At 35.3% G+C, this 16019-nt stretch overlaps 1 protein-coding gene across 3 annotated transcripts in view; it reads left to right on the top strand.

The window, feature by feature from the left end:
* The window catches only part of LOC106666008 (glutamate receptor ionotropic, NMDA 2B), a 206115-nt gene that overhangs the window by 168976 nt on the left and 21120 nt on the right, over window positions 1-16019 (top strand). For all 3 annotated transcript variants that reach the window (XM_024230407.1, XM_024230406.1, XM_024230408.1), the window contains exons 7-9: window positions 1806-1989; window positions 7217-7326; window positions 12718-12845. In XM_024230407.1, coding sequence (XP_024086175.1) covers window positions 1806-1989; window positions 7217-7326; window positions 12718-12845 — 422 coding nt within the window. The remainder of the gene's footprint in view (window positions 1-1805; window positions 1990-7216; window positions 7327-12717; window positions 12846-16019) is intronic.

The following is a 16019-nucleotide window of genomic DNA, read 5'->3' as shown; positions in this document are numbered from 1 at the left end:
GTCCACCCACAATTGTAACTATATTTTTCAAAACAACCCTTCATATTAATGACAGTATAATACATGATAGCATATTCATAACAACGAAAATAGCAGAATTCTATTCAAAACACAAACATAGAAAATATTTTTATTAAATTCAAATTTTAATAAAAATTTATTACAGTCACCATGAGCCACGAAAGCGTGCTGTAAATTACAACCAAATACCTTATATTAAGCATCTAGTAATGATGAGAAAAAATGTAAACAAGGGTGTAGAATTTTCCCTATAGCAGTACTCCAATGATCCAAGTAGAATGTTTTATATTAGCTAAGTCTATCACTGCCTCATTTGTATCAAGAGATCTCGTTGCAATCGCACATCTGAGTTGAAATTAGTTATTCAGAAATCGTGAGATGCGGTCTGGTGTGATGTAGTTTTCAGAAAAACATTTTATTTATCGTGCCAACGTTTCGATCTTTATTGAGATCATCTTCAGGGCTCATAGTGTTCGTCTTCTGTGTAATTTGGGCACTCTCAATACCACTCGCAAGAATGGCACAATTACACAGAAGACAAACACTTTGAGCCCTGAAGATGATCTCAATAAAGATCGAAACGTTGGCACGATAAAGGAAATGTTTTCTGAAACCTACATCCCACCAGACCGCATCTCACGATTTCTGAATTATTACCGATTAACGGTCACTAATCACCACACATTTCTACACGCTGAAATAAGTTTGATGATGAAATTTATCAGGTCATATTTAATTTTAAGAGATAGTAGGTGGGCGTAATTTACAATTAAGATTACAATGGTCTTAAAATCGCTTTATACCCAACCCGGCTCTGAGGAATATCGAATACTCTGCGGGATTGACCGTGCTTCTACTTTTTTTTTTAACTGGTGTTGTGTTTATGTTAATATTTTCAGTTGAACATAATTTATTAGCGTAAAAGGAAGGGGTTGTTTATAGTGCTCTGAGGTATGACGTGTACCTTGGAGTAATGGGTCAAGCCGGGGGCCGCGGTAGCCGAGTGGTTAAGGCGTCAGACTCTCGTCTAGTAGATCCCGCGGTCGTGGGTTCGATCCCCATCGTCGCCTCTGAACTATTCTGACGCCTAAGGGAACCGGTGGCCGCAATTGAAAGAAATTGGCACGGCACTCATCAATGGAAGAATTTGGTCCCAACCCCCTTCAAAAATGAGTTTCTTCGATGGAAGAACACTGGTACAACGGGGGCTCAAGTTCACACTTGTGTTGCGAGTCTCCCTCCAAAAAAATGGAGCCAGGGATAAAGTACAATAAGCTGTACAGCTCAGCTGCAGTGCTCAGGAGGGAACTCCTCCTGGTATCCGGGAAAAAAAATGGGCCAAGTCGCAAGAATAAATTAAGTTACTAGCGAGAATTGAGTTGAGTCCTGCCCCGGGGAATATCGAGTATTCTGAGAGAGTGAATTTGATCAGACTTCTATGTTTGTGTAAGATGGTGTGTATATGTCTATATTGTATGTTTACCATCTATTCTATAGTTGACAACCTGAAGTACAAATGAAAGGCAAAATTTTAGGTTTCATGCAAAAGCAAGGGAGTCAGTAACAGATCGAGACGCTCAAGTAGCTGCAGGTTGAATGTCCTCATGATTTTGACATAAGTTTGCCATATATGCGGATTTTTATTATATTACACCAATTTTACATCATACTGATCTTAAAAACTATACGTATCTCAATAATTTTCTGCAGTTCTTTTATTCATGTTCAAATTCATAGTTACGTTTCTCGCTGAAATATATAATAATGTGTTTTATATTTTTCAGAATGGCAAATGGAACGGTTTGATTGCTGATCTCGTGAACAGGAAAACTGACATGGTTATGACTTCTTTGATGATCAATTCCGAAAGGGAGGCCGTCGTGGATTTCTCCGTTCCGTTCATGGAGACCGGAATAGCGATTATCGTTGCCAAGAGGACTGGAATAATCTCTCCGACCGCTTTCCTCGGTAAGACTTAATTTTCAAAGGAGTAAAAATTCCCGACAGACGTTTCTTCAGCCTTCAGCCTGTTGAAGTACGGTCCAGTTGTAAATTAAAGTCCGTGAAGAGCTGTGTTTCTGACGTTAAATCGATAGGCCATACATTTCTATGTTGCCCGGACTATCACGACATGGCGGGCAAAAAAAATTGTTCCATAAACATCCGTTGATTCATAATGACCACCAATTCCCGTTTATATATTATATATATTATATAACTTCTTTTTGATAAATATCTTTACAATTTTACCTTGATGAAATTTGACCGTACTGTTTTTTCTTCACCCGTTATGTACACATATTAATATTCTAACCGTTTGTTTTTCAAAGATTTTCACATATCAAGAACAATTTTCTAATAATTTAAACTAGATGACAACCTTTATGAATTGCAGTTGTTAAATGGTCTGAAAAAACGCAAAATTCGCCCTGCAGGAGATTAATGTATAATCATAGAATAAGGTTTAGTTTAAAATTAAAAAGACGGATTATTTTACGACCATGCACTGTGCAATCCATCAATTTCTTCAGTTCTTCGTTAAACTGAAAACGTTTTACCAAATACCAATTTTTTTAAGGACCACGCTTCTTCCGGATCTATGATTTTTCTCTCCCAGTGTCTCCAGGTCCAGTTAACATTTCCACCATAATTAAAATAGTGCTAGTGACCTAGGTTTAGTCCTTTCAGCGTTAATTTTCCAACAGTAACAACTATACTTTTGATCTGCTTGGCAGTTCATAATAGCTGCAACATCCGCCTGAGAGGCAGTGGCGTAATACCCAAGACTTACATAAGCTTATTCTTAGGTTCATTTCCATGTGTACCAGATTTGTAACACTCTTCTCCATACTATTTTTTTTTTTTTTTTTTAAGATGGTTCCTACTCACATTAAGTTGTTTCTCAACAATCCGGTTTCGAGCCCTTTAGGTCATCATCAGATTGAAGGGTTTCCACAAGCACGTCTCTATACATGAATTGCAAAAGTGAACCCGCTGATACCCCCGCCAACGCGACGTTCCAATTAGCAGCTGGTTTTTTAATGGCGCTCAATTTGAACGTGCGAAAAGCGGGAATTATAACACAAATAACTATTATAATAGTAAATACTGTAAGAAATTAATTATAAATTAGTGATTAAAGATTTTAAAAAATTAGAATAATACCTTAATATTATTAAATTATTATAAAAAGAATAACAGTTAATTTAATTATTTTGACGTTTAATATTATTTAAGTATATATTTAAAATGGAGGTAGATCAAAATCTGTTATATTATTAATGCATTCATCACCATGTTCAATTTTGCATTTTTTAATTTCAAATTTCTCAAAACAATCTAGTTCTCTCTCCCTTTCTTGAAACTATGCAACACTGTTGTATTTAAATTTGAATTGAAATTATGTTTTGTTTCTTTTAGATCGTCCTTAAATTCCAAAAATTTGCTCCATTTAGGCAAGTGTTCTTTTATTCTCGTTTTTATTTCTCTACCGCTTTGACCTATATATTTAATATTACAATCATTACAATTGAGTCGGTAAACCCCGCTTTTGCCAAGTTGTCTACCTTGTCGTTACGTTTTGAGAGGATGTTTTTTAGTGACCCCGTCCTTCTACAAGCTATTCTAAAATCTTCTTGTTTAAAAATTTTACTAACTTTTTCCGATAATTCACCAATGTATGGCAAACAACGGACACCTAATGATTCATTTGTGGTGGGGGGGCTGAGTCCTATTGTTGATTCGTTTAAAGTTAATTTTTTTATTCTTTTAACTAGCAACCTATCAATAAATATTTCTAGATACCCGTTGTTTTGTGCCAAGGTTTTAATAGTTTTTAATTCTTTTTTATAGTTATCAGGTGTTAGCGGAAGTTTTAACATACGGCCTATGAGCCAAATGAAACCAGCAGCCTTTTGACAGCATGGGTGGGAAGAATCCGCTGGTGTCTGTAGTTGTGGGTTTTCTATATGCGTCTATTTCTATTAGGTTGTTTATTATGGACAATTTTAGGTCTAAAAAGTTCACACAACCATCTTTGTTAATTTTCAATGTGAAATTTATATTACAGTGAAGAGAATTAATTAGTTGGAGGAATTCTTTGAGATCCTCTAATGTTCCCGACCATATGCATAAAATATAGTCTACATAGTTTCCAAAAATGAAAAGATTTAATTTATTTGTTGTTTGATTTGAAAAGTTTTTTTTCGAAATTATCCATGAATATTTCGGCACAAAGTGGGGATAGTGGAGACCCCATTGGTACCCCTTTCATTTCGTAAAATTTATTATTGAATTTACAATAATTAGATAGTTGGCATATATTTAAGATGTCTATTATATCATTTTTTACAAATTCGTTAATAGAATTCTCGGTAAGTTTTTGTTTTATGAGTTCAGTACATTCTTCAACAGGGATATTTGTGAAAAAATTAGTAACGTAAAATGACTAAAACACGGTTGTTGGGTATATTGATGTTATTTAATTCTTTTATCCGTTCTAACGAATTGTTAATACCGAATGTAGGTTTGAAATTGGTGTAAGTTTTAATTATTTTGTCAATTGTACTTGCAAGTTTATAGCATGGGGAATTATAAAAGGACACTACTGGTTATAGGCTTGTTTTCTTTGTGAATTTTGACTTTACTGTATAACATTGGGGGTTTCGGGTTCATTGGTATTAGTTTTTAACTGCATATTGGTCATCTGAGAATAAAAAATCACTATTTTTATGGCTGTTTGAACGCTAGTTTTTAATTTTACGGTGGGATCTTTTTGTATTTGTTTGCACTTGTTATTATTTAGGAATTCCTCAACTTTAGAAACGTTATTTTGATGTTCAAGGATAACTATACTATTACTTTTATCGGCTATTAAAATAACGTTGTTGTTACTTTTTAACTTTTTATCAATAGACCTAATTGTACGTGGTATATTTAACTTTTTTACATTTAGATTTACCAAGTTTTGTTTAATTATTTCAGCACATTTATATTTTATATTTGTATTCATGTTACAACAATCTACCGATGAACCCAGGGATAGTAGTTTTTTGTATCCAATTCTGTTTTAGGGACAAATTTTAAGCCTTTGTTTAATAAATTGTTTTCATCTTTATTTAGTACCATGTTTGTTATGTTTATACCCTTGGGTAAAATTTAACTTGAGTTTTTGGGTCTTTATGGGTATTTTAATTTTTAAGTGTACTGTATTTTAGGTTTTTAATTTTTTTATCTAATATAATTTGTTTTTTATCAATGATAAATTTAATTTTTGATCATAATCGAATTCATAATTTCTACTCCTCTCCACAGTTCTTCTCGAAACTTGCGTTGTGTATGCGGTATGCCATTGTCTCTGCATTGGCGTGTAAACCGTCTTTCTAGCCTTGGATGAAGATGTAGTAATGGCAGATTCATGAGAACATTGTGTGCCATTTTCTCAATATATGCCTAGCAATACCTTCTCGTCACTACTGAGGATTCTCTCCGCTATCAGCTGTAATGTCTTCTCCCACCAAAGCACCAATCTGTTGTCATGCCTCTTTGCAGCATTAATGTTTCGTATTAGCATCTCTTGAATACATAACAGATAGGCAGGTTTAGGAACGATGGCTTACAGATGAGTATGTTTCCTTTAAAAATCCAATTAATTAAAGCCACTTTATTTGGAGGAAAAAAACAGTTTTTATTTGGCATAAAGTCTACATATACATTATTTATTAGAACAATACTTAATATTAAAAAATTGTAAATCGATAATTTATTTAATTCATTCCGGAATCCTTATTCTTGACCAGAAGTTTAGGTTCAGCCGTTCGCATTGCAATATTCAGCAGTGCCATCGCTATAGATTTTGAGCTGTATGAGTGATGTATTCGATGTGGACCAAGCCTTCGATCATGTGTGCCACTCGGGGCTGCTCTAGTTAGAAACATAATAAAGTCCACCCTTTTGTCTTCTACCTGGTCCTACAATCAATCCATCTTTCTCTAACCCCCAAATACTTTCATGTCATCAGTAGCCTCTGTTTGTCAGCCGGATATCGCACTGATACAGAGGTGCCACGATGATGTATATTAGGACCCATCTATCCTTACCACTTGGCTAATATTTTCAATTTCCCTATCGAAATATATGGCGAAGTTCTTGGCCTTCTGAAGATTACACCTGTTGATTTAGAATGATTTAAAACAACCTTAGTAATAGCAATCCACTGGCTTGCCCTAGCAAAAGTATGTTGGCATATAGTAACGTAAAAAGAAAGAACTCGAAAACGAACTTAGAGTCGTCGTGTTAGTTATAAAGCAATTACAAGAAATAATATAGCGGTCAGGTTGTTAAAATAGAGCAGAACCAATAGTTGGCTTAGTACACTCCCCTGAGGCAATACGATATTATCATTTTTTTTAGGCGCTTAGACATTTCTAACTTTAATAGCCACTTTAGACTGTCTTCTTTGCAGATATACGATTCAAGGCAAAATATTTGGACAATCCATGAATATTGCCCTATTTCTTTCGGCCCGAGTAAAATGCACATAATTTATGAAGTCAAAAAGTGCATTCTTTGTGGATTTTCAGAAAGCCTTGTAGGTACTTGGAAAGCAATCTACATTTTAAATTGAAAAAAGTGTAAGACGATGTTGTATATGTTCGAAAACTTTGCCGTGCCCAAATTTTCAAGGACTTGCCCATGAAGTTTTTTCCGGCTTGATTTGTGACTTGCTAGTTTTCCTCCAGAGATCCGCTCGCTTGCATGAGAAAAAGAATAAAATAGATCGGGTATAAATCAACGCATCGTATCTGTCTATTTATTCAGCGACAAAAAAAAAGAAATTGTTCAACTTCTTTCTTTATTTGACGTTGATGTATGCTGAAAAACAACTCTATTCAAACGTCAGAGCGTAGAGTAGTCCAAGGAAATTGTTTGGAGTTGAAACGGTGAATTATACGAGTGTTCAAGAAATTTTTGAGAAACATTTTGGAAACTTGGCGCGTTTTTGTACTAAACATAACCCTCGGGCAAATTGAAATCATACATACACTAGGATGCAAATTTTTGAAACGAAATGTCATTTAAAATGTGGCAGGCGTTTAACAGGAACGGCCAAACCCAGCCAGCATAAGTTTTACAGATTATCACCCTCATTTTCAAATAAGATTATCAAATTAATAAGCTTGTTTTTATTTTGCAGAACCGTTTGACACGGCATCTTGGATGTTGGTCGGCGTCGTCGCAATTCAAGCAGCGACATTCACGATATTTTTGTTCGAATGGCTCAGCCCCAGCGGTTTCAACATGAAGGTAAATAAAAATTTAAAAAAATATAAAATTTCATATGCATGATCTTGAACGTGGTAATAGTAAGGGAAATGAATTGTTGGAGAGAAAAATACCCGGACTATTTTCCGAAGGATTATGGATCGCAGAGTCTCTTATATGGTTGAAGGCAAAAGCTCAACTCTATAATGGTTCAAGCATAGTGTCAAGATCTACCAAGCAATATAGAACAGTTGGTTTGGAAAAATGGAAGACTTCAAAAGGTTTAAAATATTTATCAAATAGGAAGCATAAGGTGTAATCAGATGGTACGATTATCATATAACATTTAATTCAGTTAAACCTTATAAAAAGTTTATTTTTTAAGCTCTTTACGTATGGCAAAGTTAGTAGCACAGGTCCGTAATAGTTTAAGAATAGTTGAGGTCTGTGATCGTTAGATTTTGCCACAGATGGAAACTCAAGTTAAACACAACAAAACGACTTCCTATACATAGGGAATTTATAAGAATCGGTGACTCAAATGTTCCTTGGCGCAATAATGTTCAATACCTTGGTTTACACCTCGATAGCAAGCTTAACTTTGGTACCAACACTTGTAAAAAGGTTAATAAAAGGAAGTGTGCTATCAACACTCTGTTCCCTTTAATATGTACAGAATCTGGGATGAGCCCCCAATATAAACTCATTATATATAAAACCATAGTCAGACCAATGCTGTTATACGCCTGTCAGGTATGGAGCTACACAAGTAACACCAATACAAAGTGCCTACAAACAATTCAAAATAAATTTTTAAGGTTAATTACATCCTCTAAAAGAAGTGTTCGTATAAATTATATGCACGAAATATTAAACATCCTATACATTAAGGATGATATCAAAAGGATCTCTAGCTCCTTTTATGAACGTAGCGCTGAGAGTACAAATATGACAGTAAAGAATGTAGGAAACTATAACCTCAAAAAAAATTGGAAACACAGGAGGATCAAACACATTTTAGTATGACTGCTTTGTATATTTATTCACTGTGATGTTATTTATTAAATTGTTAATTTTACTGTTTATATATGTATTTATTTATTTACCAAATTAGTAAATGTCAGACTATGTATTGAACAAGTCTATTCAATGATTTTAACTTATAATAATTAGTAATTATTTATTAACTTGCCTATTTATTAACTTATGAAATTAGCTAATATTAAAGAAATGTGTTGTTTATCAAACTTATCTATTGTACAATGTAGTCAACGACTTATGATTTATAATTTATAATATATGTAATTATTTGTAACTTCCCTATTTATTAATGTATTCTTACTGCATGTGGTTTTTAGTATAATTTTCACCACTGTTCTTATTTCTCTAGGCCAAATCAACAAATATTGTAAATATACAATATTCCTCTGCCACAACGATGTATAATGTCCTAGACATTTCCCCTTGTAGTCACTATGTACAAAATGTATGTAAAAGTATCTAATAAATAAACTCGAAACTCAAAACTCGAAACTCAAAACTCGAAACTTGAGATCTGTCAAGCAATGTGGTGAAGATGTGTTCACTTAAGTCCACATTTTTCTTTTGTCTCATGTCCATGATCGGTAACATCAGGGAATTTCCAGTTTAGATATGACGCCAAAATATACACTGATGGTCAAAATGAACGCGCCACTCTTAAGTTTTATTGTATTTAGTTTTATTCATAACATAATGTTGTAATATCATACAAATATTAAAGTTTTCCTTTAGATTACGGGTCTAAAAAAATTTTTGGAGTAGCCACTTGAATAGCAAGAGGATTATCATGTAATAATAAGCTCAAGTTACTAGGTCTTGAAGCATTAAGCAGTTAAGACAGTGATATCGTGTCTTTCTCGGAAGATTGGCGATTGTAGATTTTGTATTATTTCAATATTTAATGGATTTAAATTAGTAACGAAAAATTACCAGATGAAATAACAGTACAGTAATCACTGAAAATTGACTTCTTGTTTATAAAAGTCGCAGAGAATTTGGCTAAATCAAAGCCGGGTAAAATGTAAATCTGTAATAAATTTGGGCGTTACCGTTTTATAGTTGACTAATCCTTTCGTAATATCTTCAGGTTTTTTTAACGGTTTTACGTACTATGCATATTAGCCAATGCCAGACTATAAGTTATGCGTATTCGTTTTTGGGGGAAGGGTATCGTGAAAAAAGGGCCAGAGGCCAGAGTAAGGTTCAGGACCAAGAGAGTCCCTGTTGGCTTCCTCTTTGGCTAACATGTCAACGTTTTCGTTGCCTGTATGCTCCGTAGCTCAGGTATCTACGTCAAAGTTAGGTCATTAGTGTCGCTGATTCCCGTCCTCCACGCAGTTTCGAGCGCTTTTTGTCTTCACCTCGCATGAGGTTAGGTCTTTAGTGCTGCCTGACTGTCTGAGAAGTCATCGGGGAATGTATTCCTATCCTGTAGAATATTTATCTAGGTTTACCGTCAGTTCGGTCTTTGGATCTCCAGCCCCCGTCCCCTTGTCTGTTTCAGAGCGTCAGTGTACCGTACTTTTGTCCGCACTATTATTTTTTCAGCGTATGCTCTTTATTAATATATTATTATATAATGGATTATTATTAATAATAATCTAATAATAATATTCATGTTTATTAATACATTAATACACAAAATAAAAAAATACGTCAACGACAGCATTTTTTGCTAGGTTCCTTATCCGTCAGCAGAGTTGCAATACTTTTTTTGAGATGGTATTTCAACTACGAGGTCATATGAACCCTCAGGTTGCCGGTATTTTTGAAAAAACCACAATTTGTAAGTTACATACATTTTTTTAAATTAAAAATTACTAGATATATAGTTCGGCAAGACCGAACGGTATTGAAGGTATAGGCTAAACTAAACGCCGTACTTGTGTCCACACTACATTTTTTAAATATATTATGCTCTTTAAAACATTCACATTTAAGTATCGATATAATAATAATGTACATGTTTATTAATAAGATATTTACAAAATAAAACAATATACCTCAAGGACAGCATATTTTGCTTGGATACTAATCACTCAGCAGAGTTGAAATAATTTTTTTTTACGATGGTATTTCAATTGCAAGGTTATAAGAACCCTTAGGGTGCCGGTGTTTTTTAAAACTCCGTTTGTAAATTACATACGGTTTTTTAAAATGAAAAATTACTAGATATAAATAGTTTGGCCAGACGTAACGGTATTGACGGTATATAGACTAGACTCAACGCAGTACTTTTGTGCCACTACTTTTTTAAAATAAATTCTGCCCTTTATATTTATCATTTTTAAGTATTAATATAATATTATTATAATGATATGCCTTCTAGTAATTCCTTCTATGAATCTCTTCGCGTGCATCATGTTCTATTGTTCCATCAGGTTGTGGAGTCATTAAGATCCCTTTTGTTTCCCTATCCTTTTTTGTGGCAAGTTGGGTAGGCCGATGACTGGAACCGTTTTCGGCAGAACTTGCTCGGCCGTTGCACGGCCGAATAGGGCCGGATGATCCAAAAGCGAAGAAACGAATGTGCACGCGTCCATTAGAACAATTCGTTCGGTCCTGTTGGTCCGTGCACGGCCGAAGCACTTTCCGATCCAAATAAAGTTGGATTTTCCCCGTCCTATTCGGCCGAATTGTTACTTCGCATTCAGCTGTCAACCAGGTGACATCAAACGCTCACCATTGTTTAACGTTCTTTACGTTTTGTTTACGTTCTCGTTCCGTTTTCATTTCGATGGATTGCGAAAAATTGACAAGTGCTGTTGAGGAGAAGCGGACTCTTTGGGACATGCGTGATCCGCTCTATCATTGGAGGGATGTCCAGCTTAAGCTGTGTCGATGATCGCTTTATAAATGGAACTTCCAATATTTTTGTTTATTTCTTTCCCTCCATTTGTGTGTAAATTAAGAATTTTCTAGCAGTCTTCTACATCCATTTAGGCTATGTCGTGAACTGACGAAAATCGGCTACAGTGGACGACGTTCGTCATATTGCCGGTCGTCTGTTTGGTCATATAGTTCGGCCGTCCTAGTTCAGTTGCAATGGAAGAGCAGCAGCCACCGGAGGGATCAGGACCTAGAGAGTCCATGTTGGCTTTTGTTGCCTCTTTGCTCAGAATGCCCTAGGACCCATGCCAGGGTCAGGTCATTGGTGTCAGGGCCTCCATGCAGTTCCAAACGCTCTTTGCCTTCACCTCGCACGAAAACTGTAGCATACAGGACCCAATAAACTAAAATCTAATGCTTCTTAGAATAAGATTTATTGAAACTTTTCCTGAAAAAAGACGTTTTATTATTGATTAGGAAGCATGGTGAAAATAAAATTTGAAATTCAATCTCCAATTATTCTTTAACATTAATATCATTAGGTTCATCTCAATGTCAAGGTTTGGGGGGATGGGCTTTAATTTTTTCATTATATTGTGAATTTTAGAAAGTTTTATATTCTTTGTAATTTAAAGCCAGGGATTATGGTAAGATTGTGTCAATTAAATGATGTTAAAATGAGTCATAATTATCACAAATAACGTTGTAGCGATGAGTCTATCAATCAACAACATCACCAATTCTCAAATGTTGTGCTTTGAATGGTTTTCCAATGTCTCGTCCACTGGAATTGTTTTCGCAACTTAAGCGTTGATTCTTCAAAAACTAGCAACGAAGTGTCACAGGGAGAGAGCTTAATGAATCTTGAATGATTAATTTAACATTTTAGCTTCTCATTTGGTGGAATATTCATTTATTATGGGCCACGTTGCCTAGAAAAACAAGAGGTGCAATTATGAAATAAATATCATAGGAACCAATAACCTAAGTGAGAACATGGCCAAAGTTCATAAAACTCTATTACAATTTGTTATAATGATTGAAAAAGAAAAATACTTAATTAATTCTTTTTGATTTTGTTCCGACTATATAAATGGAATAAACTTAAAATTTGTAATACAATAATTGTGGATTATGCTGTTTGGGCTTTGGTGAAGCATTCTCTCTCAGAGTTAGCTTCAGATATGTTTTCAAGCTTTCCAGTCCAAAATATCCTAGTTGTTTAATCCAGGGTAAAAACAGTCTGAGTGTTAATCAAAATTTGGTTTCAATCACTCAAGCTTCTTATCTAACACTCTAGTTTCTACTTGCATTATATGCTTAGATAGTTTCACGTAATAACACTTAAAAATATTTTTGTTTTTAAGCAATTACTTATTAGTATATTAATCCTAAGTCGGCAAGTTCGTTAGGAGAATGTTGTTCATGACTTGTCGGTCAACCCCCTAAGGGAAAGTTTTAACGAGCTTCGATAAAGGACAGCGTCGATTCTCGTCTCTCTTCACCAATCAGACGGAAATGCGACACTAAAACGGGGAGCCTCATGAAAATTTTATGTTTCAGTGCTTCCAGCAGCAAACTGGCGTCTCGACCAGTCACAGATTCTCCCTTTTTAGGACATACTGGCTCGTCTGGGCTGTACTATTTCAAGCGGCGGTACATGTCGATTCGCCGAGAGGATTTACATCAAAGTAAGCCGAAACAATTACTATCAATAGCACTAGCATAAATGATTATTTACCAATTTAACATGTAAGACTGATTCATTTTATTCTCTCACATAGATAACAATGTTTGAAATCTAGAATATATGTGGGTGAGTGCGTTTGTTTCCTATGAGTTTTGTCTTAAAAGAACAAAAATAGCTAAACTAAATAAGAAAATAAATCGGGCGATTTATTTGATAAATACGTGAGTTAACTAAACGGTGCAATTGAGGAAGAAAACAAAGAGACCATTTGCTCGGAAAAGATAAAAAACATTTTACCCATGAGTGTTTGTTATTATTTCTTATTATTGCAACATCAGATTATCAGCTGGGCCATAAATTTCGTTAATTTTCCTCATTTCCTCTACTGATTTAATAGTATTTTACACGTATTGGCTTTCTAATCTTTCAATTCTTTGAACATTCGAGCTTTCACGTGGAGTGCAAAGTTATCTCATCCCTGTTTTATTATTTTATTTATTTTTTACGAGGGTTCGCAACAGCATATAAACCCTCAGGGTGGCGGTGTTTTTGAAAAAAAGCCTATTTGTAAGTATGTCGGGTTCAAATGCAGGGCCGCTGGATTCGAACCCCGGACCTTTACCTTACAGTGATGAGCGCCGTGTCAACGCCTAAACCGTTGCGGCCACCAATGCCCCATGTTTTTTATTATTATTTATAACTTATAATTTATTATTACCAAATTGTATAGGAAAAGAATGATACACAAAAGAATGTTTTCATTTGTTAATCACAACAATTTCTATCACAAAATACAAAAAGGAATCAGCCATAATTGAAAAATGTACGATATACTCCCAAAACTAACTCTTCGCATGGGCTGGATGAAGAAACAAATTCAATTGTTACTGTCAAGCTTTCGATCTATTTTACTATTATTACACCTATTATACCGTGTAATATATTATTAAACATATTACACTGTCAAAAAGCCTGCCAAGAATCCATCAAGTTATAGACCCTTTAGCCTGTTGAGTGCACTTAGTAAGATATTCGAAAAGTGCATTCAGCACCGTCTTAACCTCAACATTAATGCTAATAGCATTATCATAGATGAGCAGCACGGCTTTAGACCTCTCTACGGCCACCCAACTCGCGTAGTAGATCATGTGACCAACATGCTCAACAACAAAAAACACACAGGGATGGTCCTCCTAGACATGGAAAAGGCCTTTGATTCGGTCGGTACAGTGTACAGGATCATTGAAATGAATTTCCCTGGATACCTTATAAAAGTGGTCATGGCCTACTTAAAAAAACCGTTGTTTCCGTGTTTTCCTAAACAATGAAACTTCCAGACCTTTCCCAATTGCCGCCGGAGTTCCCCAAGGTTCAATCCTAGAGCCATGCTTTTTCTCCTTTTTATAAATCCACTCCCCTCACAGAGAAATTGCAAAATTACGCTTCATGCGGAGGACATAGCTGTCTATTGTTCATCCTGGAGGCCAAAGACAATTGTGAAAAGATAAAAGATTATATGACAGCATCATCAGGATTTGCAAATTTTGTCGCCGCTGGAAACTCAGGATTAATGTCCCCAAAACTGAGGCCTTATTTTTCACAAAACGACGACCAATATTCTGGGAAACCATTTCCATTCACGGACACAAAATCGAGTGGTGTAAGGAGGTAAAGTACTTGGGACGGAAAACTTAACTTCTCTGTGCTTATAAATGATATAGTTACGAAAGATAAAATAGCTATAAAAGCCATTTCCCCTGATGGCCCGTGAGAGTGGAATGAGCTTTGGAAATAAACTAATTATTTATAAAGTAGCTATTAAACCTATGCTGCTGTATGCTTGCCCAGCATGGAGTTACACGTGCGAATCGAACATCCAAAAACTGCAAGTGGTTCAAAATAAATTTCTAAGATTTATAACCTCCACTCCCTCGATACACCAGAATTGGCCTCTTGCATGAGAGAACGGTAATGGAATATATTAATTCCGAATTAAAGCGTCTGTCCAGGAATTTTTTTACGGGTCTCTCCTCCAGCAAGAACTACTTGCAGGGATGTAGGAGTGTATGATGTAATCTTTCCATGGAAACATAGAAGGATTAGGCACAATAGATAAATCTAGGGTCTGTGATAATTCAATTACTCGTGTTGCATTGTTCTTGTTATTCTCATTTATTTATATTTTTTTAACACCATTTTGTTAATTCATTTGTTAATTGTTATCCTATTTGAAACCTAGTGGGTTTTTTAGGAAAATTTTTCCAACTATTTTCTTGTTTGATTAATTAAAAATAGTAACAAACTAGGACTAGGTGCGTTGATAGGAAAAAGTTTTGAAATAGGACGTAAAAGTGCCCCGCCACTTCCCCTGCTTAATGAATATTATGTAACAAAATGTATAAGTATTTTTTTAATAAATGTTTATTCATTTATTCAATCGACCTATTTTAAAGCCTTCATCCTGGCAAAGCAAACTTAAATATGACTACACATTGACATAATTTTATTAATAAATGGTTAACATTTCTTCTAAGATTGATTCAGTTCCAATATTCCCAAGGACTGTAACGCTTTTAAGGTTTATATAACCCAAGCACGGTGTCTACCATCCAAGATGGTCTACAGAGGTTAGGGCCACCGGTCGTCTCGGCCGAAGCGTGGTCGACCGCGATATACGACAGAACCGTCATTTAAATGTTTCCGTGATAGGTCGTCAACGCAAAAAATCCGTAATGTAAGAGTCCCGCATCCTTCCCTTATACTATAGAGGCATCGAATAGAAAGGCGACTATTCGCAAATCAGCATGACGCTTAAACACTTAAGCAACGGGGTTGTACACTTTACCGGAGTGACGGTTTGGCAATCCGATGTCCAGGATCGTGTGTAGATAAGACATGAATCGTTATTCATCTTCATATCTTCATGTGCTATGCGTTACTTTTCAAAGACAGAGTCATGGAATGGTGCCGAATCGACGTCCATGCCTCTACCGGACTGATTATCATACAGAATGGATCTTTGACTGCACAAAGGTACATCGAAGGAATTCTTCTGAAAGCTGTGGAGGATGTAATGGTTACCAAAATAAATTGGCTAGACTGAACAAAGAATCCTGTAGACAGAACGTGATAAAGAGACGGATTAGGCATCGTTCGCCGCTCCGACAAGCGAAAA

Source organism: Cimex lectularius, unplaced genomic scaffold (assembly GCF_000648675.2).
Source record: "Cimex lectularius strain Harlan isolate CLEC.00 unplaced genomic scaffold, Clec_2.1 scaffold49, whole genome shotgun sequence".
In the NCBI taxonomy this organism is placed as follows: Eukaryota; Metazoa; Arthropoda; class Insecta; order Hemiptera; family Cimicidae; genus Cimex; species Cimex lectularius.
Note: the sequence above shows the minus strand (reverse complement) of the source record. Positions and strands in the feature narration are given on the sequence as shown.